The 24,174-nt window shown below is 44.8% G+C and overlaps 2 protein-coding genes across 5 annotated transcripts; one reads left to right on the top strand and one right to left on the bottom strand.

The window, feature by feature from the left end:
• The first annotated feature begins 742 nt into the window (after positions 1-742).
• SPRYD4 (SPRY domain containing 4) lies at positions 743-3,615 on the top strand. The gene is made up of 3 exons (XM_025927001.2): positions 743-947; positions 1,375-1,695; positions 2,012-3,615. Exons 2-3 carry the CDS (start codon positions 1,611-1,613, stop codon positions 2,548-2,550), a joined length of 624 nt encoding a protein of 207 aa, XP_025782786.1. The 5' UTR covers positions 743-947; positions 1,375-1,610; the 3' UTR covers positions 2,551-3,615.
• On the bottom strand, positions 3,584-18,389 carry GLS2 (glutaminase 2). Of its 4 annotated transcripts, XM_086713064.1 has the most exons (19): positions 17,901-18,033; positions 17,658-17,754; positions 12,582-12,681; positions 12,052-12,173; positions 11,306-11,435; positions 10,721-10,800; positions 10,471-10,634; positions 10,183-10,241; positions 8,858-8,890; positions 8,516-8,574; positions 7,726-7,792; positions 7,523-7,573; positions 7,125-7,301; positions 6,318-6,449; positions 6,112-6,204; positions 5,881-5,942; positions 5,103-5,179; positions 4,391-4,454; positions 3,584-4,257 (listed from the first exon to the last, which is right to left on the bottom strand). In XM_086713064.1, exons 3-19 carry the CDS (start codon positions 12,660-12,662, stop codon positions 4,101-4,103), a joined length of 1,608 nt encoding a protein of 535 aa, XP_086569190.1. In that variant the 5' UTR covers positions 12,663-12,681; positions 17,658-17,754; positions 17,901-18,033; the 3' UTR covers positions 3,584-4,100. The 4 variants fall into 4 exon arrangements, with proteins under 4 accessions (XP_086569190.1, XP_025782465.1, XP_086569188.1 ...); XM_025926680.2 differs by lacking the exon at positions 17,658-17,754 and having other exon boundaries at positions 17,901-18,389; XM_086713062.1 differs by lacking the exon at positions 17,901-18,033 and having other exon boundaries at positions 17,658-17,884.
• Between the last annotated feature and the right edge of the window lie 5,785 nt (positions 18,390-24,174).

Raw genomic sequence — 24,174 nt, 5'->3', positions numbered from 1 at the left:
CATATGTCAAGTGAAACCCTATCATTTCTTAATTATTATGCATGGAAACGTTAAGAATTAATTACTTGTACATTAGCAACGAGGTAGGTAAATCATCTCAATGACGAAGGCGAGTTTTTATCAGATAGATGGTCAGTCTGTGAAAGTAAAATAATACAACACATGACAGGCAAGAAGCTATTTCCTCAGCAGGGAATAAAGTAACAGAGGTGTATCTAAGTGACAGTGTGAGAAATCTGCAATGATTGCTTCAGCTCTCACACCTAGGATGGAAACAAAGGAGAAAAGCTACAGAAACAGAACTCAGGAACTTTCTTCTCATTACCCCCAAAATACAAAGTACTGAGAGAGCAGGACTTTTCAGAAGGAGAGGGAATGCTCTCCTCCATGCCTTCGCTCCTAGGCTTAGGAGGAACATAAACCACTCTTCTCAGACACATTAGGCAGGATGTGTGAAGGCTGGACCAGGCTGACCCCTGGTGGAGAGAATGAACCAGTCATTGCACTCCAAGAATGTGATCGCAACACTTTCTCCCTTTATCCTCGTTGATTTACTAATTCAAAAGCAACAGTACTTACCCTGTGTTTAGGGTAAAACCGAGGCCTTAGGTCACAGAGAACAAAGGGCTTAATCGCCATTCCTAAGAATTCTTAAGAAACCATTCTTAATTCCCATTCTTAAGAATCTAATGGGTGAGATAAGTAGCTGCCCCTTTAAATGTTCCCTTCTCGGCAGCCCTAGGGAGAGTGGGAGTCGTTAGGCGGCTAATGCAGTTAAGTAGTCCAGGGGAGAAATGTGATGGGGATTGAACGACCATCAGATATATGTGAGGGAGACAAATCCAAGGGCTTCCAGGTTTCTGGCTTGGGCAACTGGTTGGTTATGGGTTGCAGTTCACAGGGTCAGGGAACCTACGCGGAGGAGGAATGGTGTGTAAGAAGACGAAGTAAGTTTTAGACACGTTAAGTTTGAGGTCACGGGAGGGATGGGAGTGGGCTACATCCAGGTAGAAATCTCTAATAGGTTGTTGGGATATACAAATGGGATATACAAATCAGGAAAGAAATATGGGGTAGGGATTTAAAGTCCTTCTCCAGTAACTCTGAACATATAAAAACCAACGTTTACAGTATTTACACATTATTATAAAACAGCCTGCTACTTAACCTAGTGGGTATTTGTCAAGTTGTATTCTAGGTTATGCTCTCGTTTAATTTTTGTCAAGGTCTAAAGGGTTATTTTTTACAAATGAGAACACTTAAGGATCAGATTGATTTGCCCAAGGTCACACAGAGGAGCTAGGTTTGAATCCGATTACTGTTTAATTCTAAAATCTATACTTTTTGACGTCTTGCTACACCGTCTTTCTAAAGGTCCCACTTGGTAAAAACGTGAGCAGCACTGCCGGGAAAAAACCGAAATAAACCGTACCAAGCGCATGCGGACCAAGAACACATTTCACTAAGATGGCGGCTCCCCTGCTGGACGCAGGCTCCCTTACGTCATCACACTGCGCGGCCGCCTTTCGCGCACCACGTCGGAAAGTAGCAGGCTGGCAGATGGCCCGGTCCCAGGCCAGAGGGCGTGCCCTATTCATCCCTGGCGCAAGATGGCGCTGCCTTTTGCACGTTCGCTGTTCTTGTGCCGCTGGGGAGCTAAACGATTGGGGGTAGCCGTCGCGGAAGCCCGCAGAGGTAGGATTATCTCTTTTACTCTCTTTTATCTCCAAAATGGTTTCCGTTATTCCCGAGAGTCCCCTTGGGTCTCTCCCTGACCTGCTTTGGTCTTGAGAGTCCAAACCTGGGACACAATCTGGCTTTTTTTTTTTTTTTTTTTTAATCCCGAGGCTTTTCCAGTCTGAAAGCCCATATTGAAGCGCCTCACTCTTGCCCGCGTGACATTTTCTGTTTCCTCGTGAGCGCATGACTGTTTCAGATCGTAATACGTATATATCACTAGATCTAGGGGTTTAGCCCTCGTCATCATCTAATCTCTTTGCTTTGCTCACAGGCATCAGTTTCAAACTGGAAGAAAAAACCGCCCACAGCAGCCTGGCGCTCTTCAAAGGTGACACAGGTGTCAAGTATGGCATAGTAGGATTGGAGCCCACCAAGTTGGCCCTGAATGTGGAGCGCTTCCGGGAATGGGCCGTAGTGCTGGCAGACACAGCAGTCACCAGTGGCAGGCACTACTGGGAAGTGACAGTGAAGCGCTCCCACCAATTCCGAATAGGAGTGGCAGATGTGGATATGTCCCGGGATAGCTGCATCGGTGTTGACGATCGTTCCTGGGTGTTCACGTATGCCCAGCGCAAGTGGCACACCATGTTGGCCAACGAAAAAGCCCCTATTGAGGGCATGGGGCAGCCAGAGAAGGTGGGGCTGTTGCTGGAGTATGAGGCCCAAAAGCTGAGCCTGGTGGATGTGAGCAGGGTCGCTGTGGTCCACACACTACAGACAGATTTCCGAGGTCCAGTGGTACCTGCCTTTGCCCTATGGGATGGAGAGCTGCTGACCCACTCAGGGCTTGAAGTGCCTAAAGGCCTCTAGTATGTGTTTCATTGGAGTGCCCAATCATGCTCTTCCTTGGGTAGCCTCCTGGTGAAACTGTCTGAAGCCTTTTAATTTTGCCGCTAAGCAACCTCCAACTCCCACAATTCAGTGTTAGGCCCTCTGTGCAATATCTTAGTCTTTTTCCTTTCCCCTACCCTGTGAAAACTAGGCACACAGCCACCCTCTCCCCTCCCCCAATCTACTGCCAGTTTCCTAGGCTACCCTGCGTGTAATTAATGTGACTGGCTTCCTTCGGTCCCTCTGCCTCCCTGTGCCCAGACCTCAGATTGCATTCAGTCCTGGGGTCTTAGCTTTCAACTTTGAATTGATTCATCACTGTGATACCTCTGCCTCCCTTTGCCCCCATGTGATTCCCCCCTCCCCCCACCTTGGGGCTCTACAGAATCTCTCCAGAGTAAATCCTTTCTACCTCTGGCTGGAGGAGTGGTACAATGACTTGGCCCTTTCCCTGTAGCACATGCAGAGTCGATTCTGGCTCCCCAGGAAGTTCTTTACTGTCTCTGAATGAAACAGAGCCCTTCTTTCCTAGTACCTCAGTGCCAGACTCTCAGCCCCACACTGCTGCAGCTATCACCACCCAGAGTCCATCTGCCTTAATCTGCACATGCCTGACATCTGGTCAATCCATTATAATCATTGGGCCAGTTACAACCATGATCAAAGGAGACCAGATACTTGTGCCACAGTTGGAACTTCCAGAGGGAGGTGGGAGGCCTGAGGTCTTGCACAATCCCTTTTTGAGCCTGCTCAGACCCATGCCCTCACTATTACCACCCACTCTCCCCCCCACCCCCTCCAGCAGTTGCTGTATCCTAGCAACTCTAGGATACAGTTAACCTAAAGTAGTATTTAGGGTTGACGAAAACGTGGTGGGATGAGTATGTACGTGAAATATGTATTGTTTGGGCTCTGTCTGACCTTGTGGTTCCCTCTTATTCTACCTTTATGATGGTGATGCAGCTGGATGCCCCTGTGGGAGAGAGAGAAGGACTGGGCTTAACAATTATAATTTGTGTAATTAAAGTTTATTTGAGCACAAAATACTTTCTCTGTCTAAAAAATTAGCAGTAGCAGCAGTACTTCCTGGCTAAGGAGGGCAGACCTCTCCAGACTATTAAAGTCTGGTGCATAGCTGTCCCACTTCCTTTGTGGATACATACCTGTACATGGTGGCTAGGGCCCCTTTAACAGAGCATCTCTGTCTCTCTCATGATGCTTTTTAAAGAAAGGGAGAGGGGACCTGGGTGAAGACCTGGGATGATTTTGAGTGGGCTAAACCATTAGGCTGTACCTCGAAGAAAGTCAGAGTCTCCATGGATTGCTCTACTGCATGGGTCCACCAAGGCACTTCTCTATACTCTGTCTGCCAAGGGAATGGGGTATTTTCACTCTCACAGAAAGCAGTAGCCTAAGTCTTGGTCCCCACTGAAGCAGTGCGGCTCTCCATAGCATGTTTGGTGGTTATGGGTTAAGTGTGTGGCCCGTCATGCTATTTCTTGAGCAGGTACTGTATGTGCACCCCATGCTCACACCATGCTCTCTAAGTTCTCCTTGGACAGGGCCTCGGCCGCTGCTTCGGCCTGAGTCTCAGATGGTGTATAGGAGTCCTGGTAATCCTGAAGCAGTTTCACCACCTCCAGGTGGTTGAACTGCACAGCATCATCCAGGGGAATGTTGCCCCACCTGAAAGGAACAAAGCCCATGATCAGGCAAAGAAGACATTGAGAACGCTATGGTTAAATAGTGACTGTGGTGGCTGGAGGGCAGTGGGAGAAAAGCTGCTGCTCAGCCCTCCTTTTACCTTAATCCTACTCACCTGTCCTTAACAAAAGGATTCACTTTGCAAGCCTCAATCAGGAATTTAACAACTTCGATGTGTCCTAGGAATATGGGCAGAAGGAAAATGAGATGGCACAGATCCTGAACCTTTTGGTGTTAACATTAGTATAGACTTTTGGCAGCTGGAGTCTGAACCAAAATGGGAAAGGTCTCTTCCCATTTTGCTCCCTGAAGCACCCAATAATAGTTGGCCTGCAAACTGCAGGGCATCTGGACAAAACCAGTTCCTTCCCTTGTAACCTTAAGGGCATATGCGATAGGGATTACTCTTGTTAGAAAAGAAAGGCTCTTAGGGGGTGCCTAGCTGGCTCAGTCAGTAGAGTATGCAACCCTTGATCTCAAGGTTGTGAGTTTGAGCCCCATGTTGGGAGTAGTTTATTTTTTTAAAAAAAAATTTTTTTTTTCAACGTTTATTTATTTTTGGGACAGAGAGAGACAGAGCATGAACGGGGGAGGGGCAGAGAGAGAGCGAGACACAGAATCGGAAACAGGCTCCAGGCTCTGAGCCATCAGCCCAGAGCCTGACGCGGGGCTCGAACTCACAGACCGCGAGATCGTGACCTGGCTGAAGTCGGACGCTTAACCGACTGCGCCACCCAGGCGCCCCGGGAGTAGTTTACTTTAAAAAAATAAATAAATAAAATATAAAAAAAGAAAGGGTCTTCCCCTTTTATTTAACCTTTAGATACCTTCAGCTGCAGCAACATGCAGGGCTGTGCGGGAGTCATAATCTTTCTGTTCCATGTCCATGGCTGACAAGGCAAACCTGAGGGTGGTGGAAAATAGCTAGAGTTACCCAGATCAGCCTAGAATCACTAGTGTCTTTTCTGAAGTGGGGTCAGATAGATGGATTCCAGAAAAAGTAAAACAGAGCTTATGGTAAGATCTGTAGACTCTGAGTAATCATGTTCTATACCCAGATGAGACTGTTACTCCTGAATCAGACGGGTGTGATGCTTCCAGAAACATCACTACCTACATGTTTGCTGATGTTGGTGATCTACTTGAGGCAAGGTCCTTAATTACTTCCAAGGATTCTGCTCTTAACACCCAGGTTAATCCTAACAGTGACTACTGTTAATTAAATTCTTATCACATGGCAGTCACTGTACTTAAAATAATCTCCTTAAAAATTTTTTTTCTTTAGTGTTTTTATTTTTGAGAGAGACAGAGCATAAACGGGGGAGGGGCAGAGAGAGGGAGACACAATCTGAAGCAGGCTCCAGGCTCCAAGCTGTCAGCACAGGGCCTGATGCGGGGCTTGAATTCACAAACCGCAAGATCATGACCTGAATGGAAGTCGGATACTTAACCGACTAAGCCACCCAGGGGCCCCTAAAATAATCTCATTTAAATGCAATCTGTGCTATTTTATCTGGCCCTAAAGCTGAAGCACTTAACTATTTTGCTGTGTTGACTCCTAATGAGATCTCTGACCAGGAGTATTTTAGTGTGTTTATTTAGTACCTTCGAAGAGCTGAGACATCTCCACTATAGGCAGCAAATAATAGGTTCACCACAGTCTTGTTCTGGAAAACAAATTATACCCACCTTAGATTAACTGTGACTTTGAGCTCACCCATGCCCAGCTCTACCCTGTGACCCTTCTACAAAGATGCTTAGCCAAGGGTATTGCTAAAGCATTATGGAATGTTATATTCTGAAATATTCTTATAAGCCACCTTGGGTTTTCCTTACCCGAACTTCTCCCCCTTCACGCCGTGGGTCTAACTTCCGAGCACAGTGCCTCAGGTTGTCGTAGTTGTGGAAATTGAAGAGAGACACCAACTTCTAGAATCATAAGCCAAAGAGATTGTTTACTTACTCCCTGCACTTCGTAGAAGCTCAAAATTGTTTCATTTACTCATTCAAAAACATGAAGTCCTACATGCAAAGTTACTCACCTGGCAGAAGCTGATGCCCCTGTGGCTGTTCCCTAGCTTGTCCAGTGGAGGTGACAGACACATCATTCCCATGACATTAGGTACTACTAGGAGGATGGCTCCTGACACAGCTGACTTGGCTGGCAGGCCCACCTTGGGGACAAAGTTGAAACCGAGGATAAGCTAGAGGTGCCCCCAAGTCCAGATTAATAAGTTAGTCTATCCCAAATGACTGCATAGGCAAAGCCATATCTGTCTCAACCTTTTGGCTTGTTAATTGGCTTCTTTTCTTACTAATCTCCTGCCCTCTCTCCCTTAAATTAATGGCTTCAGTAAGGAAATATTTGTTGAGTGTCTATGCTGTGCCTGATGCTGCCCTAGAACTAGGACAGTATCATTTGACTTCATTCTGGTGGTAGGAGATACATCATCAACAGAGAAAAATAACCACAGCTTGTGGGAAAACACAGGAGAAATGAAGTAGGGTGCAGGGATAGAGAATGAAGTGGGAGGGGGGCCTACTGGAGACAGGATGGTCAGAAAAGCCTCTCTGAGGAAGTGGCATCTAAACTGAGACCTAGAGAAGTGCCAGGCACGTGAAGAGCAGCAGAAGAGTGGCTTAGAAGCTGCAGCATCATGTATTGATGTGTTTGAGGGATTTGGTGTGTTTGACAAACTCCCCTAAGGATTCTCAGCCTAACTGCCTGGCTGGAAGCTACTGAATGACAGGCAGGAACAAGCTTCCATCCTCAACTTTGAGAGACTCCGTGTCCTCATGTCTCGGCTCTGGACTGGTGGCAAATGGATGGCAGGGCCAGCAGCACTCACATGGAAGGCAAACTGGCCTGAGAAGTCGTACATGCCGCAGGAGTGCATGAGGCTGAGGGTGTTGCGCACTGCTTCAGCGCTCAGCACGCTCTCTCCTGTGATGGGGCAGATCCCGCCATTGGCCAGGGTGGCTGCCATGACACTGCCTGACTCACAGGTCACCTCCACGGAGCACAGCTATGGAGACAAGGCAGAGGTGAGGGTGCAGTGTGGATGTGAACACTGTGCTCTTGGGTCTAGAGCAATGTTCTTGGCATCCTGATCTTTCAAAAAGTTCCCCTGGTGTTTCTGAAGGACACCAGAACCACTGAAAAGGAGCATCCCTCTTGTGGGTGAGAGCAAGGATGGCAGTCTGTCCTGTTCCTTTGGCCCGGAGCTAAACAGAAGTGTTTCCTCACCTGGAAATAGAGATCAAGGGCAGCCATCATGTCCACCCCCTTAGGAAAGCACTGTAAGAAAGAAGAAGGGAGAGCATTTCTTTTCAGGCCATCAGCAGATCCTGTCACATTGCCAGGATCTCAAGCAAAGTCCCCAGCCCCAGTTGCCCTTCCACCAGCTGCAGAATTCCCGGGGACTTGATATGCCGGCCTCTCCCAATTACCTTCTTTTCCTTTAGATAGTAGCCAATGGCATAATTCCGATCCCCCGTTTCCTTCTCTGACTGGAATCTGAAGCAAACACTGAATTTAGTACTTGATGTTTGAGGGTGGGTGTAAGGAGAGGGGAAAAATACCTTCCTTGAGAGAGATAGAACTAGATCACATATGTCAAACTAAATCAGCCCCTGTATAAATTCTCACAGTAATACTGGAGGAAACTTCTGACCCTGAGGAAACACTGGGCAAAACTTTATTGTCAAGCATAAAAAAACAAACCAAACCCAAAATGGGTCATCTAGTTTGGGAAAACTGATGAGCATTTTGGCTTTGAGGGACTTGTCAAGAAAGGGTTTAAGAATAAGCCTTCATACTGCCTCTCTTAAGTACTAAGTAGAAATGGAGGGATGCCTAGGTGGCTCAGTTGGTTAAGTGTCAGACTCTTGATTTTGGCTGAGGTCATGATCTCATGATTCATGGATTCAAGCCCCACATCTGGCTCTGTGCTGACAGTGCAGAGCCTGCCTGGATTCTCTCTCTCTTCTCTGCCCCTCTCCTGTTCACGCTTGCACACACACGCACCCTCTCAAAATAAATAAAAACTTAAGAAATGGAACAAGTTTTTTTACAAAGTAAACATGTCAATGAAGGGACTCTGAGGAAGCTATGTGGCCAAAATTCCCCTGGATTTCTTGCTCTTAAGATTTATCACCACCCCCACCTTCTCTATCACACACATGCACACACAAACACACCCCACAATGTATTCATCCAATCCTATGAATAGAGCCTTACGTAGCATTGCTGAAACCCATGTATTCGTTCCCAGCCATTTTGTTCAGATACTGTAATACCTAAAAGAGAAAAAGGAGCATGGAAGGCACCACATGAGAGAGAACCTCTACTAAACACATACTAGCCTGCCTAACTTTTTTGAACTCCTCAGTCCTTATCATAGCAGGGACTCAAGAGGCTTTTTCCCTCTGAGGCCACAGATCTCCACACCTCTGGAAATAAAGCTTCTAGTATGGGCTGGTGCATTATCAAAGTGGGGTTACAGCCACGCACTGGGACACCTGGAAAGGATAACATGCCATCGAGAAAAGCAGCCAGGAGCTGAGTAGCAAGGGAACTTACAAAATCAAACTTCTCTGCTTTGTTACAGTCCATCTGCAAAGAGAGAGAGAGAGAGAGAGATCAGCATTCCAAACCTAGGAGGATGACAGGAGTGCCAGGAGGACCTAGTGGAGTTAATGTCTTAGACTGGTTTTGCTAGTGACTTTTTTTTTTTTTTTTTTTTTTTACAACTGAGTCTTTTTGTATACCTGCATATCATATCCAATGATCTTAAAAACCAAACCATTTAGATTTTAGTATCAAGTAATGAGTACAAATAACCTCACCCCATCTGTGAGTTTTACTCATCCCTGAGCCTCACTTCCATTTCCATTCTCAATCCCAGCCCTCATCTGACTCTCACTTTCCTTCTCCTGATTCCAGTCCTGTCCCCAAGCCCCATTCCTATTCCTGATCCCCATCCTCATCCCTTAGGCCCAAGCTAGAACCATACTCTATCCCTAGCCCTATCCCTGACTCCCATAGCTATCTCCAACTGGAGTGACAGGAATGGGATCAGGAGGTGTGTTGCATTTAATACTCAATTACATCAATTATATTGATAACTGAAATAAAGCTGAAGATTTTAGCCGAGTGTCAGGTCCAATAGGCCCACTTAGATGGGAATGGAATGAGGCAGGTGCCAGTTACAGGGCTGTAGACAGAGCTATCCCAGGGCAAGGGGAGAGCCTGAGCCTGGTCTGGTCTCCCATTCCACCCCCACCACACTCCATTGCTTCCTGTACATGTCAACTATAGTGTCAACACCATAGGGACTCTGACACCTGAGTCCCAGGGGGGAGGGTACCTAACACCACCTTCCCCAGGAGGGGCTGTGATTGGCTCTGGAGTGTTGCGGCCCACACTGTTCTCAGGTTCTTGCTCAAGCCCTGGGAGACCTACAGCTGACAGACCAGCCTGATACCCTTGCTCAAGGCCAACTCACAGTTTCAGGTGACGTGAATAGCTGCCCTGGCCTGGCCATTCACCCTTCTTTCTGTGTCCCTCACCCAGAAGTGGCCAATCAGTACCCAACGGTGCTGTCCTCCCCCTGTGTCTGGCATTTGGCCCTTGGTCCTAGGCAGGGGTCAAGACCTGAAGACCTGCTCACTTCTCTAAGGGCCAGGAAGCTCTGGGCTCCAGACTCAGGGTTGGGGGCAGAGGTACAGCTCCTTTTACTAACATCTTCGACATATGTGGGTCCTTGCTGTGCCCTCACTACTTCCTGGGGACCCTCATAGGAACCAAGGCCCAGCAGTCTCCTGGAGAACTGGGCAGATATGTGGGATATAGGAACAAGGGGGTTTAGAGAACAGTACCTTCCAGATGGCTAGGATGGCACTGACCTTGATCAGGGAGCTCACAACAATGGCACCAGCATTGACCATGGGGTTATGGGGGATTCCTGGAGAAATACAAACCACCCAGAGTTTTATTAGCTGCTGAGCAAAGCCTCCTTTACAGCTGGCCCACACTTGTCTGCAGGCTAGACAAGAAAAATTTCTTTGCTGGGGAGGATGAAATGACAGAGCTAATCAGCAAAGTCAGAGAAATAAACAAACAAGGCTGGAGGGATAGGTGGGAATAAGAAGAGGGACATCTATGAGTCTGCCCTGAGCCCTGGTAGTGCTCACCTTCCTCATTGAGAGAGAGCTTGTTGTAACGTAGGCCACTGGGCTCCTTGCCCACAAACTTGTGCACGTAGTCAGTGCCTAGGGTGCTTATGGAGATGGCATAGGTGAGGGGCTTCACACAAGACTGCAGGCAGAAGGGGATCTTTGTGTGGCCCACGGAGTGCCTGGGGGCAGATAGGTGCCATGAAAGGGATCAGCCTATGTTCTGCACCCGTGCTCTGCCTCCCCTTCCTCTCACCCAGCATCTTACCGCTGACCATCCACAGTGCACAGGGAGACACCCCACAGGTCTGGATTGGATTTGGCCAGCTGAGGGATGTAGGCCGCCACCTGGGCATGAGTGGGGAGACAAAACAGACAGAATGGAGATATGGATGTAGAGGGGGAACAGAGATAATCAGAGTCAGGATAAAGGTGAAAATTCTGTCTTCTGAAGGGCAATAGGGTTCCCTCCTGCCTGTTGTTCTCAGGGACACCCAAGCCTTAAGTCCAAGAAGGCCTTAGCTTTCTGTAGCTCTATTCCTATAGAGATGGCAGTAAAGCCTACGGAAAGTAAAAAGAGGAAAATTCTGGGTTTTGGTTCTCAGGCTCAATTACCCTATAGGTCTCTTTCAAAGTTCAATTGAATCCTTTATGCCACTTGTCCCCTAAGAAACTTCAGATTCCTTCACCTGCTCTAGAAATCACATGTATAGAAATACATAAAGCATTTGTCCCCATTTTTAGAGGTTCTGCTTATATCTCATCCATGGATTCCCAGCCCCAAGAAATTTCCAAGAAGCAAGGTATATCTGGCCCAGAGCCCTTGCCCCTCCCTTAGTCCCCTGGCCCTCACTTTGCCTCCAGTGAGCTCTTTGGCATCCTCAAAGATGCGATCCACATGGCTCGTGAACTCCTCAAAATCAGGAATGACAAACTTCTTTCGGAATGCCTGGGTCAGGAGCACAATGTTGCTGCTCACACACCTGGATCCCAGACACGATTGGGTTAGGGGGCTGGAGAGATGCAGCTGTGACTCACTCTGGAGCCATGGAAGTTGGGAATAAAGAAGGTGTGAGTGGTCATGAGGTTTGGGACCAACAGCTCTATAACCTTTGGCATGTCACTTTATCTTTCTGGGTCTTAAGTTTCTTTTGCCCCTAAAATGAGGGGTTGTTGTAATGATGTGGAAAGATACCCCAAGGCAGTGTCTTGGGATATAAGAAAAAAATACCCATATAATATGTATAGTGGGCCACCTTTATATTTTAAGAATCCTAAGTCATATAAGTATATTTATATATATTCCTGTATGTATGTAAATGCATAGGACGTTATCTAGAAGATACCCACTAATCTGTTAACAATGTTTACTTCTGGGAAAGGGGACTGGGATTGGGGAGAGAGGGAAAGGAGAACATGTATTTCTATATTGTTTGAACTTATTATATATAATGAGTATATGCATGTTCATATGTTACTTGTGTAATAAGTAATAAAACGAAGGGTCAAACTATTCAATCCCCAAGAGCCCTCCCTGCTATTATAGTCTATGTCCACATCAGTTTTGAGAGTGGGTGCCCTTGTTTCTGGGGCCCTCACTTTTGGAAGAGATCTCGGTCCAAGAGGCCACCACTGCTGGACTCTCGAACCATGCGGCGCATCTGGCTCATGCAGTCCCGAAGCCGGGGATCTGATGTCTGCAGTCCAGTGGCCTTCAGTGCCTTTAGGGGAAAGAAGAAGCCCGGTAAGGTCAACTACAAGGACAGCAATGCAATCCTAATATTCTTTCCCAATGGATAACAACTAGCTCAATCCCAACTACTGTAATAGGTGGAACAAATGGGTTTGCAGACTAAGAAAGGAGAGAATTGTGCAGCTATGGAGACTGATAAAGGTTTCCTGCCCTTTTTTATCAAGGAAGCTGGTTCCTGAACCCTTGGGGTCAAAGTCTCAAACCAAGAAGAATGGCTGAATCAGAGGGTTTCATCTTCCTACCCTGGTCCAGAGACTGGATTGCCTTATGAATCTAGACATCTACTACCATATTGCTACCATGGCCCATTAGCCATCCCCCCACTTCCCAGAGATCCTGAAGATTCAGTGTTCTGAGCAGGTAGAGAGGAACTTACAGTAGTGAACTTGTGGATAGGGATTCGTTCCTGTCCCTCAGCAATAGTGTAGAAGAGCAGATCACCCAGGCGCGACAGCATGCCACTCTCTGATGAATCACTGTTTGGGGGCAGAGATAGGGGAGGAGGATAGGAACGTGAGAACTGCTCCCTGCTTCTCCTCCTAGAACATGGCCTTATAAGTAGATAGGTATCCTCACTCTATGCCTCCTCCCTGAACCAGCTGATCTAGCCCTATAATTCCAACTTTCACATCTGTCCTGAGAAGTCAAATCTTACTGTCTAGCTTTCTTTTGTTCCTAACCTTCAGACCTTTATTTCTAGCTGCTTTCTAGACATTTCCATTTCTAGATGTCCCATAGGGCACTGCCAAACTCAAAATGTCCAAGTGTCCAAATGTCATTTCCCCTCCCTCCCTCTGCTCCTCTTCTGTGCTTCCCATTTGGGTTAATAGCCGTATCACTCACCCAGGTGCCAACCCAGAAATGTGGAATCATTTGGATAATTCCCATACCTTATATCCATGTTCAGTTGGTAACCCACACTATGTCTCTCAAATCCACCCTGTTTTCTTCCTTTGTGCCAGCACAGCACAGTATAAAGAACAAGAGTTTGCCCCTTAATAGCTGTGTGACCTTAATATAGATAGGAAATCAGGTTATTTAATAATGCTGAACATTCTTCCTCATCTGTAAAATAAGGGTAGTAATGTGTGCTTTACATGGATGAAGTAGGCTTAATTAACAAAACATTTAGTGGAAAATGGTCTTTTATAAAGTAAATGCTCAGTAAACCATGCTTCATCATCAGCTCCATATTGTCTGTTCCCTAACTGCTACCACCCTCCCTTGACTTCCAACCCATCTTCCACAATGTGCCAGTTAACTTTCTAAAAGTCAAATATCATTTCTCTACTCAAAAACCTTTGATAGCTTTCCACTGCCTACACATAAGTTATTTCTTGGTATGGCATTCAAGGCTCTTAAAACCTACCAACATTCTTTTTCTATTCTCCACCATGTCCCAACACTTCAGTTACGCCAGATAACAGGTAGGTCCTTGTGGATCAGACATGGTTAGGCTTCCTGGCCTTTGCTTATGCTGCACCTTCTGCATGGAATTACCTTTTTCTCCCTTCACTTGAAAAAGTCCTGCTCATCCTTCAAGGTCCAGATCAAATGTTACTAATTCTATAAAGGCTTCCTCAAACCTCCCAATATTGTTTATGCTGCTGGTATGACACAACACACCATCTTACTGACAGAAGACTCCCTTGCTCCACTGTTAGGTGTGTGTGTGTGTGTGTGTGTGTGTGTGTGTGTGTGTGTGTGTGTGTGTTTAGCATCAACATTCTTTATTTTTATTAAATTAGAAGTACAGGAGTGCCTGGGTGGCTCAGTTGGTTAAGCATCCGACTCTTGATCTTAGCTCAGGTCTTTATCTCAGGGTTACGAGTTCAAGCCCCATGTTGGGCTCTACGCCCAGCATGGAGCCTATTAAAAAAAAAAAAAAAAAGAAGTACATTGCAAAATCATAAACAGGTACGATAATATTTTGGATTACAGATTAAATTCAAAATAAAAAGATGTAGGGGTACCTGGGTGGCTCACTGGTTAAGTGTCCAACTTTGGCTCAGGTCATGATCTCACAGTTCATGAGTTTGAGCCCCACGTGGGTCTCTCTGCTGTCAGTGAGGAGCCTGCTTCAGATCCTCTCTCCCCTTCTCTCTGCCTTTGCCCCACCCTCATGCACTCTCTTTCTCAAAAAAAATAATAAAATAAATAAATAAATAAATAAATAAATAAATAAATAAATAAAATAAAAATAAAATGACGTAAAATTTTTAAAAAATATTTTAAGTAATCTCTACACCCAATGTGGGGCTCGAACTCACAACCTCAAGATCAAGAGGTGCATGCCCCACTGACTGAGCCAACCAGGTGCCCCAAGGTGTAAAAATTTCTAATTCCAATTTTTCTGATTTGAAATTAGAAAACACCTTTAAAAAAAAAAATCTCCTACCCCCCCCCCTTACCCATTTTGCGCATCCTACCATCATCCCCTCCCTCCAGGTCTTTGTGTTTTGGATACCTATGTCTTCCTAACATTGAGCGAAGTCCCTAGCACACAGTGGGTCTTCAATAAAGAATTACCAAGTTACGTTTCTAGGAAGGTCCCTATTGCCCAAAATATCTCTCTTGCTGGCTTATAATGCTTAACATTCCAGGTATTAAAAACTTCTTGGTCTTCAAGAGTTCTATTAATATGTTAACAGATTTAGAGAAATTATTTTATCAGATCATTCCAAATATGACAGCTATTTGAGATTAAGACCCTTTAATATCTTTGATCCAACAATTTGACTTCCAGGTATTTATCTCGTAAGTGTACTTACATACCTACAAAATAACATATTCCCATTTATTGCATTGTTAGTAGTACTAGAAACAATGTAAATGTGCATCAACAGGGAACTGCTTAAATTATGGTACATTCATGTAATGGAATATTATGCAGTATAAAAAAGAAGAGATGAGAGAATTCTTTAAGTACTGATATGGAATGATCCCTAACATGTCATATTAACTAAAATAAGCCATCTGTAAAACAGCGTTCATAGTATGGTACTATTTATGTTTAAAAGGAAAAAATATGTTTGCCTTTACAAGCACAAAATATTTCTGGAAGGATATATATGAAACCTGTTAAAAAATAAAAAGAAACCTGTAAGCCTGATTTACCTTCCTCTAGGGTGATGAAGCAAGTGCTGGGCAAAAGGAGTGGGAGGGATACTTCCCACTATATATCTTTTTGCATATTTTGAGCCATATGAATATGTATATATTATTTATTGAATATGGACATATTATCTATTGAAACAAGGCATTAAAAAATTAAAAGTCTCTCAAGAAGCTTGGCATAGACCAGGCGTGTGTGTGTTTAGGGTCAGGGGTCAGAAAGAATACCAGGAGAGGGGTGTTTTCTTGTTTCTGAGGAAATCCAACTGTCACAATGAGGCTAGTGCCTATAAGGAGGACAGAGTCCATCTGGTGATAGAAGAAGGGAGGAGGAAAAAGCTATATGAGGAATAACGCAAGAAGGAAATTACGTAGGAACATTTAGAGGGCAAGTCTCTGTGCCTGGAAGCTGAGGGAAGACAGGAAATAATGCCATACCACTGAAGTATAACAAGCCTTAAGAAAATTGCAAACCCTTTGGCCCAGATAAGGATTGATCTATGATATAATGTTGAGGGGCAAAAAAGCAAGGTGCAGAACAATGTGTATACCATGATACCATTTTCATAAAAAAGAAAGGAAAAAAATATCAACATGTATTTGCTGATATATGCATACAATATCTTTAGAAGGTTATACAAGATAGCGATGACAGGTGTCCCTGGGGAGCAAAATTTCCTAGGAATTTACTCTAAGAAATAATTGAACCGGTCCACAAGAATATGTAGTAACCAGATTGAAGACTAGTTAAATAAATTATGATACCTCACACAATGGAATCTTAAAATGGCTAAATAGCAGCCACTAAAATGACAATAATATCACACACACACATTCAATGGTATTAAAAGCTGTTTATAAATGAAAAAGGTTACCAAGGAATATGAAGACTGTAATTCTATTTTTGTTAAAATTTTATATATACATATATAGGGTATGTATGGATATACACCACAATATTAATGGTTACCTCTAATTTGGGATCTTTATTTTCTTCTTGATACTCTCTATCTTATTTTTCTTTTATAATCAGGAATAACAAAGCTAAATATTAAAAAAACAAACAAGAACCTGAATACCAGGGCATTTTCTCTTTTCTGCCTTCCTTCTCCCCCACCCCCCAAACACAAGAAACCCTCCCCATCATGGTGTCACACTCCAGACCCAATCCCCCTCCAGTGCTCTCAATTCCTTTTGCTCAAGGGAGAACCAGATCAAGCTCCTACTAAGAATTCCCTGGGAGCAAAGGCAGCCATAGGCAGGAGGATCAAGGTTTCCCAAAACACTTCCATCACCAGACACCACTGGGTAAGGAAGTATGTGTAGAAGGAACCAGGGATACTACTTGCTTCCCAGGAGGTTTAAAGGTGAGGGAGATTAAGGCTTTGCTCTATCCCACCATTTCTCCCATGGTGATTATTTGGGGAAAGTTGGAATGGAGAGTAGAATGAGACAGAGAGAGGGCTTATTCTTTAAAATTTAAATGTTCCATGTTTCCTTGAGAAGCAGCTGATGGAAAAGGACAGCCTAATAATTAATGATAAATAAATCATACCTTACTGGTCTGTTACCTGTCAGGACAGGGGCTCCAGTGGTGGTGAGGCAGTGCTGTGTCTATCTGGCTACTTTAATTATGATATGCATGTCTTTCTGAATGTCATCAGTACATGTCAATGACAGGAGAGATGGTCCATTTTCTCTTCCTGGTATGATAGTGCAGGGACTACTTGGACAGTGTCTATGTTGCCTGCTGGAAAGGACAAAATTCCCTGCTCAGCTCCGTCTGTGTCTCGGAGAAAAGAGGCTCAGCCACCAAGTTTTCCTGGGTGGAGGAGAGAGGTGCAGCCTCTGGGGCAGAATAATAAATAGCCCAAGGGATGAGAACCCTTCAAATCAGGGAGCCTGAGCAGCACAAATAACGGCTGACTGGTTCTGGTTTGGGAAATCTGAGCCTTATAATTTTTTACCCAATTATAACGATTTTCCTCATTTAACAACCAACTGGAAAACCACCCTCATTCTACAGATTAGGAGCCCCGATAACGCACACATCCAACACATATGCAAAGGACACACCACGTACCTGCGCACTAATACACGCGCATCACACATTACACGCCGAGGACATGCCAAAACACAGACACACCATACAGATGGACAGACACAAGTACACCAAGACTCGAGGAGGAGGCTGTTCCATACCCACTCATCCCCTAAAATACATCGGAGGACCTAGGAGAGGGAAGGTGAGGATGCGCGGTGCGCACACGGCCCTGCACTCAGACACGTGCACCAACCAACACGCCGCGCTTGTCTGCGTTCCCAGTTAAGTACGCACCTTGGACAGGCACCATCCCGAGGACCGACCTGCCCAAACGCCCTCCCGGGCGGACGGCATGTTACCGCCCGAGCGCGGCGGACCCAAAACCCCAGATCTAAAAGAAAAGGCATCGCAGGCTAGTGAGCGAGAAGAGAAGGGGAGATGAGGTGCGCTCTCGGGGTAAGGGTACTCCGAGCTGGCGACAACGACAGTGGGAGTGGGAGCGAGCCTGTTCCCCTGCCCCTGTCCCGCAAGCCTTACTGATCCCGGTGCTGCGGCTGGTGGCTGTGCGGCGTCTCTCTGCCCAGCGCCGCGGCCTCACTGAGGTGGTGCCGGACGCCCCCGCCAAGAAGAGGGCTCCGGCTCAGGTGACCCCAGCCTCCCAGCCAGCAGTGACTGCCGGCCCCGCTCAGCGCATTCTGCAGAGCCCTCATAGAGCGCATCCCCCCAGCGCGCCGCCAGCTCTGCCCGAGCGACCTAGGAGTCTGAGCCGTGGCTGGAGGGAGGGGCGGAGGAATCGCGAACGCCGAGAGGTGGAAGGAGCTCTATGTTGGAGTGCGGCGCCCCAGCTGTGGAGGGGAGGAGGGGCCCAGTGGGTGGGGTTGGAGCAGGAGGAGGGGCCCTAAATGTCTCCGGGTCTCTAAATGTCTCCGGCCCCTGCCAGGTGCACTCAATCCCCACCTAGAGAGGGGATGGGCGAGGAGTGCAAGGTATCCAAGGAGAGAAAGCTGCGGAGGATATTTAGCGGGTGGAACCAGAGAGCCGTGCCCGAAGTTGGGATGGACAATGCCCAGGTCCAATCATTGGGGAAGCAAAGACCTTGGGGGCGGAGAAAAGATGAAGTTACCCAATTGAGAGCAAGGCAGTGGGTCGTCCGCAAAAGCCTTGCGGATTCTTTAGTGCCTTGAAACCCTGCGGCAGCCTTGCGTACAGACGTTGAGGGCGGGAAAGCCGAGGCTTGGCGATTTGCGAAGCTCCCGGAGGACGTGGCGGCTTCAGAACCATGGAATTCTCGGAGAGAGAGGAGAGCGGTACCTCTCTGCACTCAGATAAGAGTGAGCCCTTTTCAAGAGGCCACCTAGTGACCTTCAACATTCCAAGGCCGGAACCGGCCACGGTAACCCGCCGCGTAGACCGGCACGGAGGTCCAATGAACGCGTGGTCTCCAGCACGCGGTATTGGTGAGTGAGGAGTCAGATGGCCGGAAAATACCCTGACCAGAAACAGCCCCTGCGCACTTTAGGGAGTTCCTGAGGTGGTGAAAAGGTCACCCTGGTGGTTATTAGATTGCCTACGTTCACGTGCTATCTCTACCAATTATTTGGTGGCTGTATAGGGCTTGCCTGTTCTCGATAGAGCCTTTATACATTTTATAAGCCGTTAAGTGCTCCCAAAATTTTAGTTATTTGAACTACCACACCCTGTATTCCTCACGTAAAAGAAGTGATATAGAAAAGTAGTGGGTTTTTTTTTTCTAAAGATTTTATTTTTGAGTAATCCCTGCATTCAACATGGAGCTCGAACTTAAAGCCCCAAGATCAAGATTCACACGCTCCACAGACTGAGCCGACCAGGCGCCCCTAGGAGACGAATTTTGAAAGCTAAACACATTCAGGAATTTTATAATTTGCAATTAGGAAAACACTCGTCTGTATCTTCACAGTGCCTAACATAGTATCTATATTGAGTAGAAACTCATGTAAATATTAGGTATCATCTAATGCTTGTGGTGTGCCAGCTATTTTATATAGTCCATCTCTCCCTCTTACCAGAGACCTACAAAGTAGTTATTATTAGTCCCATTTTGAAGATGAGGAAACTAAGACTCGGAAATAGGGCTTCTTTGAATAAGGCAACCCAGTTGTTATCTAATACCAGAGCTAAGAATCGGACTCAAATCTCTGACTACAAGGCTTTCTCCATCAATGCAGCTCTTCCCAAAATTAACTGTTGACTCAGATTATCCCAGGAAATGACACCATCCCTAAAGGAAGCATTTTATGTGGAAGCATTATGATACAGTACTGGGAGTTGTCTAAGGTTGGCTGTATCACAAACTGTCACCTTTTTTTTTTTTTTTTAAGATTTTTAATTTTTTTTGTTTTTTAAGTAATCTCTACTCCCAATGTGGGGGTTCGATCTTACAACCCCGAGATCAAAAGTTGCACACTCTACCGTCACTTTACAGTTTTGGATTAGCGTGAACATCAGGGGTAACTGTGGGAGGAAAAATATCAAAACCATATTCTGGTGTGTTTTGTGGAAAGGCAGTTCTCCTTTGCGTTGGTTAGGGCTGGAGGATTTATTTGGTTTGAAACCAGATAGAGTGACTTTTGTTTTTGTTTTTCCCTCCTGCAGTCATTCCCTATCTGCCCTATCTCACCTATCACACTCTCTCTCTAATTGAGGAACCCAGGCTTCCCTTGGGCTGCCTCCTGCATGGCTTCGCCCATGACTTTAAGAAAGTTCTAGTAGTATAAACTAGAGCTAACGTTAGTTTTTCCAAATGTAACAGGCTAATCTTATCCTTGTTTGACTCAGGAATGTTATTTCTTTGAAGCTTTTTAAGCCGTGGAGAGACAGGTACCATATGTTAGGGATTTCTAAACATTACCTAGAAGTCATTTGCTTCCTTTTATTTCCTACCCCTGCTTTTATGAATTAGCCTTAATTATAATCAGTGAGTGATGAGTTCCCCACTCTCTTTCTTTCCAGTTGTCTCTGATAATAGGAACTGGTTGGTCAGTGAATAAAATCTGCCTGTAGAAGGGGAGGTTCTTTGCTTGGAGAACTAGCCCCTAGCTGCCGTTTGACTTTTGTAGTGACTCTTCTTCCACTACAATATTGCTGCCTTTGTATGAGGAAGGAGCATGAACGAGTGACTTGGGAGGCTCACAGTTTTGTGTCAAGTATAAAATATTCAAGAAGAACAAGCTTGTCGTCCCAGGTAATTAAAGCTTGGCAGTGTCCGATCCTTTTTTTTTTTTTGTTTCAAATTTGAAAAGGACCCATCTAGTTAAATCTGTGCAAAAGTATTAGACAACTGTGACATGGCCACCTAGAAATGAGTTTTTAATAAGTTAAAGAAATCTCTGTCATGTCTAATAGTAGGTTTTTAGGTCAGCCCTGGATGTGCCAGAGTTTTGTGGTATATGAGGGAGGATTGGTCTTAATGATTTTGAAACCTAAATCAGAAAAGCCAAATCCTCTGGGACAAAATTGGAAACTTGATGTTTAAGGAATGTTTATTATGATTTAGAGATTCTCATTTGTTCTCTAGATTGTAGCTAGAATGTTGATTAGTGCAAGTGACAGATTATTTCACCTTAAGTTTTTTTTCATTAATTTTTGTTCTGCTAATGTTACTATTGGTGCACATGCCTTCCTGCCTTAGTTTCTCCATTTGCAAAAGATAATCTTGTATAATTATATAAGTACTAGGAGCTCTGACATAGTCATCTTCCATTCATTCAGTGAGTATTTATTCATTGGCCTGTGGTGTGCCAGGCCTGGATCTAGGGAATCCAGAAATTAAGCAAAAACAACACCAGTTTCTGACTATTGGAAGAAATGAGAACACAGTGTTTAAAATTAAGAAAAATGCCGAGACGAGAGATGTAGAAGGAAGTATAAACAAGAGGCCCCTGGGGCCCCTGGGTGTCTCAGTTGGTTAAGTGTCCAACTTTGGCTGAGGTCATGATCTCATGGTTTGTGAGTTTAAGCCCCGCATCGAATTTTCTGCTGTAAGTGTGGAGCTTGCTTGGGATCCTCTGCCCGCCCCCCTCTCTCTCCCTCCTGCCCTGACTCTCTCTCAAAAATAAATAAACATAAAAAAAAGGGGTGAGGCACCTAACCAGGGTCAGGTAAAAGGTAGCTGAGATAAAGGGGAAGGAACCTCAAGAAATGTTGGATGATGGGAGCCAACTCTTAAAGGATGAGAAGTGTTTCCCTGGATGGAGATGAGGAAAAAGGTATTCTAGACAGAGCTCTTCCATAACATAGCATGAGAGGAACATTTGAGGGACTCTAGGTCAGTTGGTTGGAGTGAAAGTTTGGTTGGGTGTGAGAATGTGTGGATCAGTGAAGCTGAGTATATACGTGGGGTCTCATCATAAACAGTATGTATGTATGTACGTATCTGAGTAGGCTCCATGCCCAGCATGGGGCTTGAAGGATCTCCTTCTCTATTGACTGAGCCAGCCAGGCACCCCTGCATTATGAAGAGTTAAACACTATGATAAGAATATTTACATCCCAAAGGCAATTTCTTGTCAACCTTCTTCTTTTTTAATTTAATTTAATTTTTTAATTTACATCCATGTTAGCATATAGTGCAACAATGATTTCAGGAGTAGATCCCATAATGCCCCATCCCCCCTCCCACAACCCCTCCAGTAACCCTCTGTTCTCCATATTTAAGTCTCTTACGTTTTGTCCCCCTCCGTTTTTATATTATTTTTGCTTCCCTTCCTATGTGTTCATCTGTTCTGTGTCTTAAAGTCCTCATATGAGTGAAATCATGATATTTGTCTTTCTCTAATTTTGCTTGCACAATACCCTTTAGTTCCATCCACGTAGTTGCAAATGGCAAGATTTCATTCTTTTTGATTGCCGAGTAATACTCCATTGTGTATATATACCACATCTTCTTTATCAATTCACCCATCAATGGACATTTGGGCTCTTTCCATACTTTGGCTATTATTGATAGTGCTGCTATAAACATTGGGGTGCATATGCCCCTTCGAAATAGCATACCTGTATCCCTTGGATAAATACCTAGTAGTGCAATTGCTGGGTCATAGGGTAGTTCTATTTTTAGTTTTTTGAGGAACCTCCATACTGTTTTCCAGAGTGGCTGCACCAGTTTATATTCCCACCAGCAGTGTAAAAGAGATCCTCTTTCTCTGCATCTTCGCCAACATCTGTTTTTGCCTGAGTTGTGAATGTTAGCCATTCTGACAAGTGTAAGGTGGTATCTCATTGTGGTTTTGATTTGTATTTCCTGATGATGAGTGAAGTTGAACATTTTTTCATGTGTTGGTTGGCCATCTGGATGTCGTCTTTGGAGAAGTGCCTATTCATGTCTTTTGCCCATTTCTTCGCTGGATTATTTGTTTTTTGGGTGTTGAGTTTGATAAGTTGTTTATAGATTTTGGATACTAACCCTTTATCTGATATGTCGTTCGCAAGTATCTTCTCCCATTCCACTGCTTGCCTTTTAATTTTGCTGATTGTTTCCTTCGCCGTGCAGAAGCTTTTTATTTTGATGGGGTCACAATAACTCATTTTTGCTTTTGTTTCCTTTGCCTCTGGAGATGTGTTGAGTAAGAAGTTGCTGTGGCCAAGGTCAAAGAGGTTTTTGCCTGCTTTCTTCTCTAGGATTTTGATGGCTTCCTGTCTTACATTTAGGTCTTTCATCCATTTTGAGTTTATTTTGTGTATGGTGTAATAAAGTGGTCTAGTTTCAATCTTCTGCATGTCGCTGTCCAGTTTTCCTAGCACCACTTGCTGAAGAGACTGTCTTTATTCCATTGGATATTCTTTCCTGCTTTGTCAAAGATTAGTTGGCCATACGTTTGTGGGTCCATTTCTGGCTTCTCTCTTCAGTTCCATTGATCTGAGTGTCTATTTTTGTGCCAGTACCATACTGTCTCGATGATTACAGCTTTGTAATACAGCTTGAAGTCCATTGTCAACCTTCTTTCAAAGATTCTCTACTTCACTTGAACTCGCCACCCTACTGCTTCACAAAGAAATCCTCAATTTCCTGCCATTACACTTATATTCTGTGTTTATCCCTCCAGATACTATTGAAGAGGAATCCTTCCATCATTCTTGGTTAATCTCTCCACTTACTTTGTGGTATTTTTCGAATTATTTCTCTGTAATGAGTCTATCTTTCACCATTTGAATATGCTCAAGTCTTTCCATCTGCAGAAACAGTCACTGAGTATGTTTTGACTCTGTGTTTAATTAAAATATATTTCAGTTAAGCAGCTTTATGCAATTCAGATTTTCCATCAGTATTACTCTTTTTTTTATTCTTTTTTTAAAAATTGAGGGGTACCTGGGTGGCTCAGTTGATTAAGCACTGACTTTGGCTCAGGTCATGATCTCACGGTCAGTGAGTTTAACCCCCGAGTTGGGCTTTGTGCTGACAGGGCAGAGCCTGGAGCCTGCTTCGGATTTTGTATCTCCCACTCTCTCTGCCCCTCCCCTACTGGAGCTCTCTTTCTTACCTGTTTTCATTCCGCCAAGTTTTTTGAAGAGCCATTACACTTAACCACTTATCACTTCTCATTCTGTCTGTGATAGTGGTGAACTAAGCTGCTGCCGCTGTTGTGTTACTTTGAGTTCATGGGCTTAAGGGATTCATTGGCTTTGAAAGTTTAAATAATATTATTAATCAAGGCCACTAGATCAGTTAATGTATTTAAATATTGCTAAGTCTTCATAAGTAAGCACATGTATTTGAATAGGATTTAGATTCTGGCTAGAGTAGCACTATGGTACTGGTGCGCATGTTTTAACT

This window comes from Puma concolor, chromosome B4 (assembly GCF_028749965.1).
Source record: "Puma concolor isolate L17-30 chromosome B4, mPumCon1.1.hap2, whole genome shotgun sequence".
NCBI classification, from domain to species: Eukaryota; Metazoa; Chordata; class Mammalia; order Carnivora; family Felidae; genus Puma; species Puma concolor.
Note: the sequence above shows the minus strand (reverse complement) of the source record. Positions and strands in the feature narration are given on the sequence as shown.

Coding starts and splice junctions, on each gene's coding strand:
- SPRYD4 (XM_025927001.2), top strand. CDS start 1,611: ATGGCGCTGCCTTTTGCACGTTCGCTGTTCTTGTGCCGCTGGGGAGCT. Junction 1,696..2,011: donor CGTCGCGGAAGCCCGCAGAG/GTAGGATTATCT, acceptor CTTTGCTCACAG/GCATCAGTTTCAAACTGGAA.
- GLS2 (XM_025926680.2), bottom strand. CDS start 18,082: ATGCGCTCTATGAGGGCTCTGCAGAATGCGCTGAGCGGGGCCGGCAGT. Junction 10,242..10,470: donor GCTCTCTCTCAATGAGGAAG/GTGAGCACTACC, acceptor GTATTTCTCCAG/GAATCCCCCATAACCCCATG. Junction 8,575..8,857: donor AAGCAGAGAAGTTTGATTTT/GTAAGTTCCCTT, acceptor TTTCTCTTTTAG/GTATTACAGTATCTGAACAA.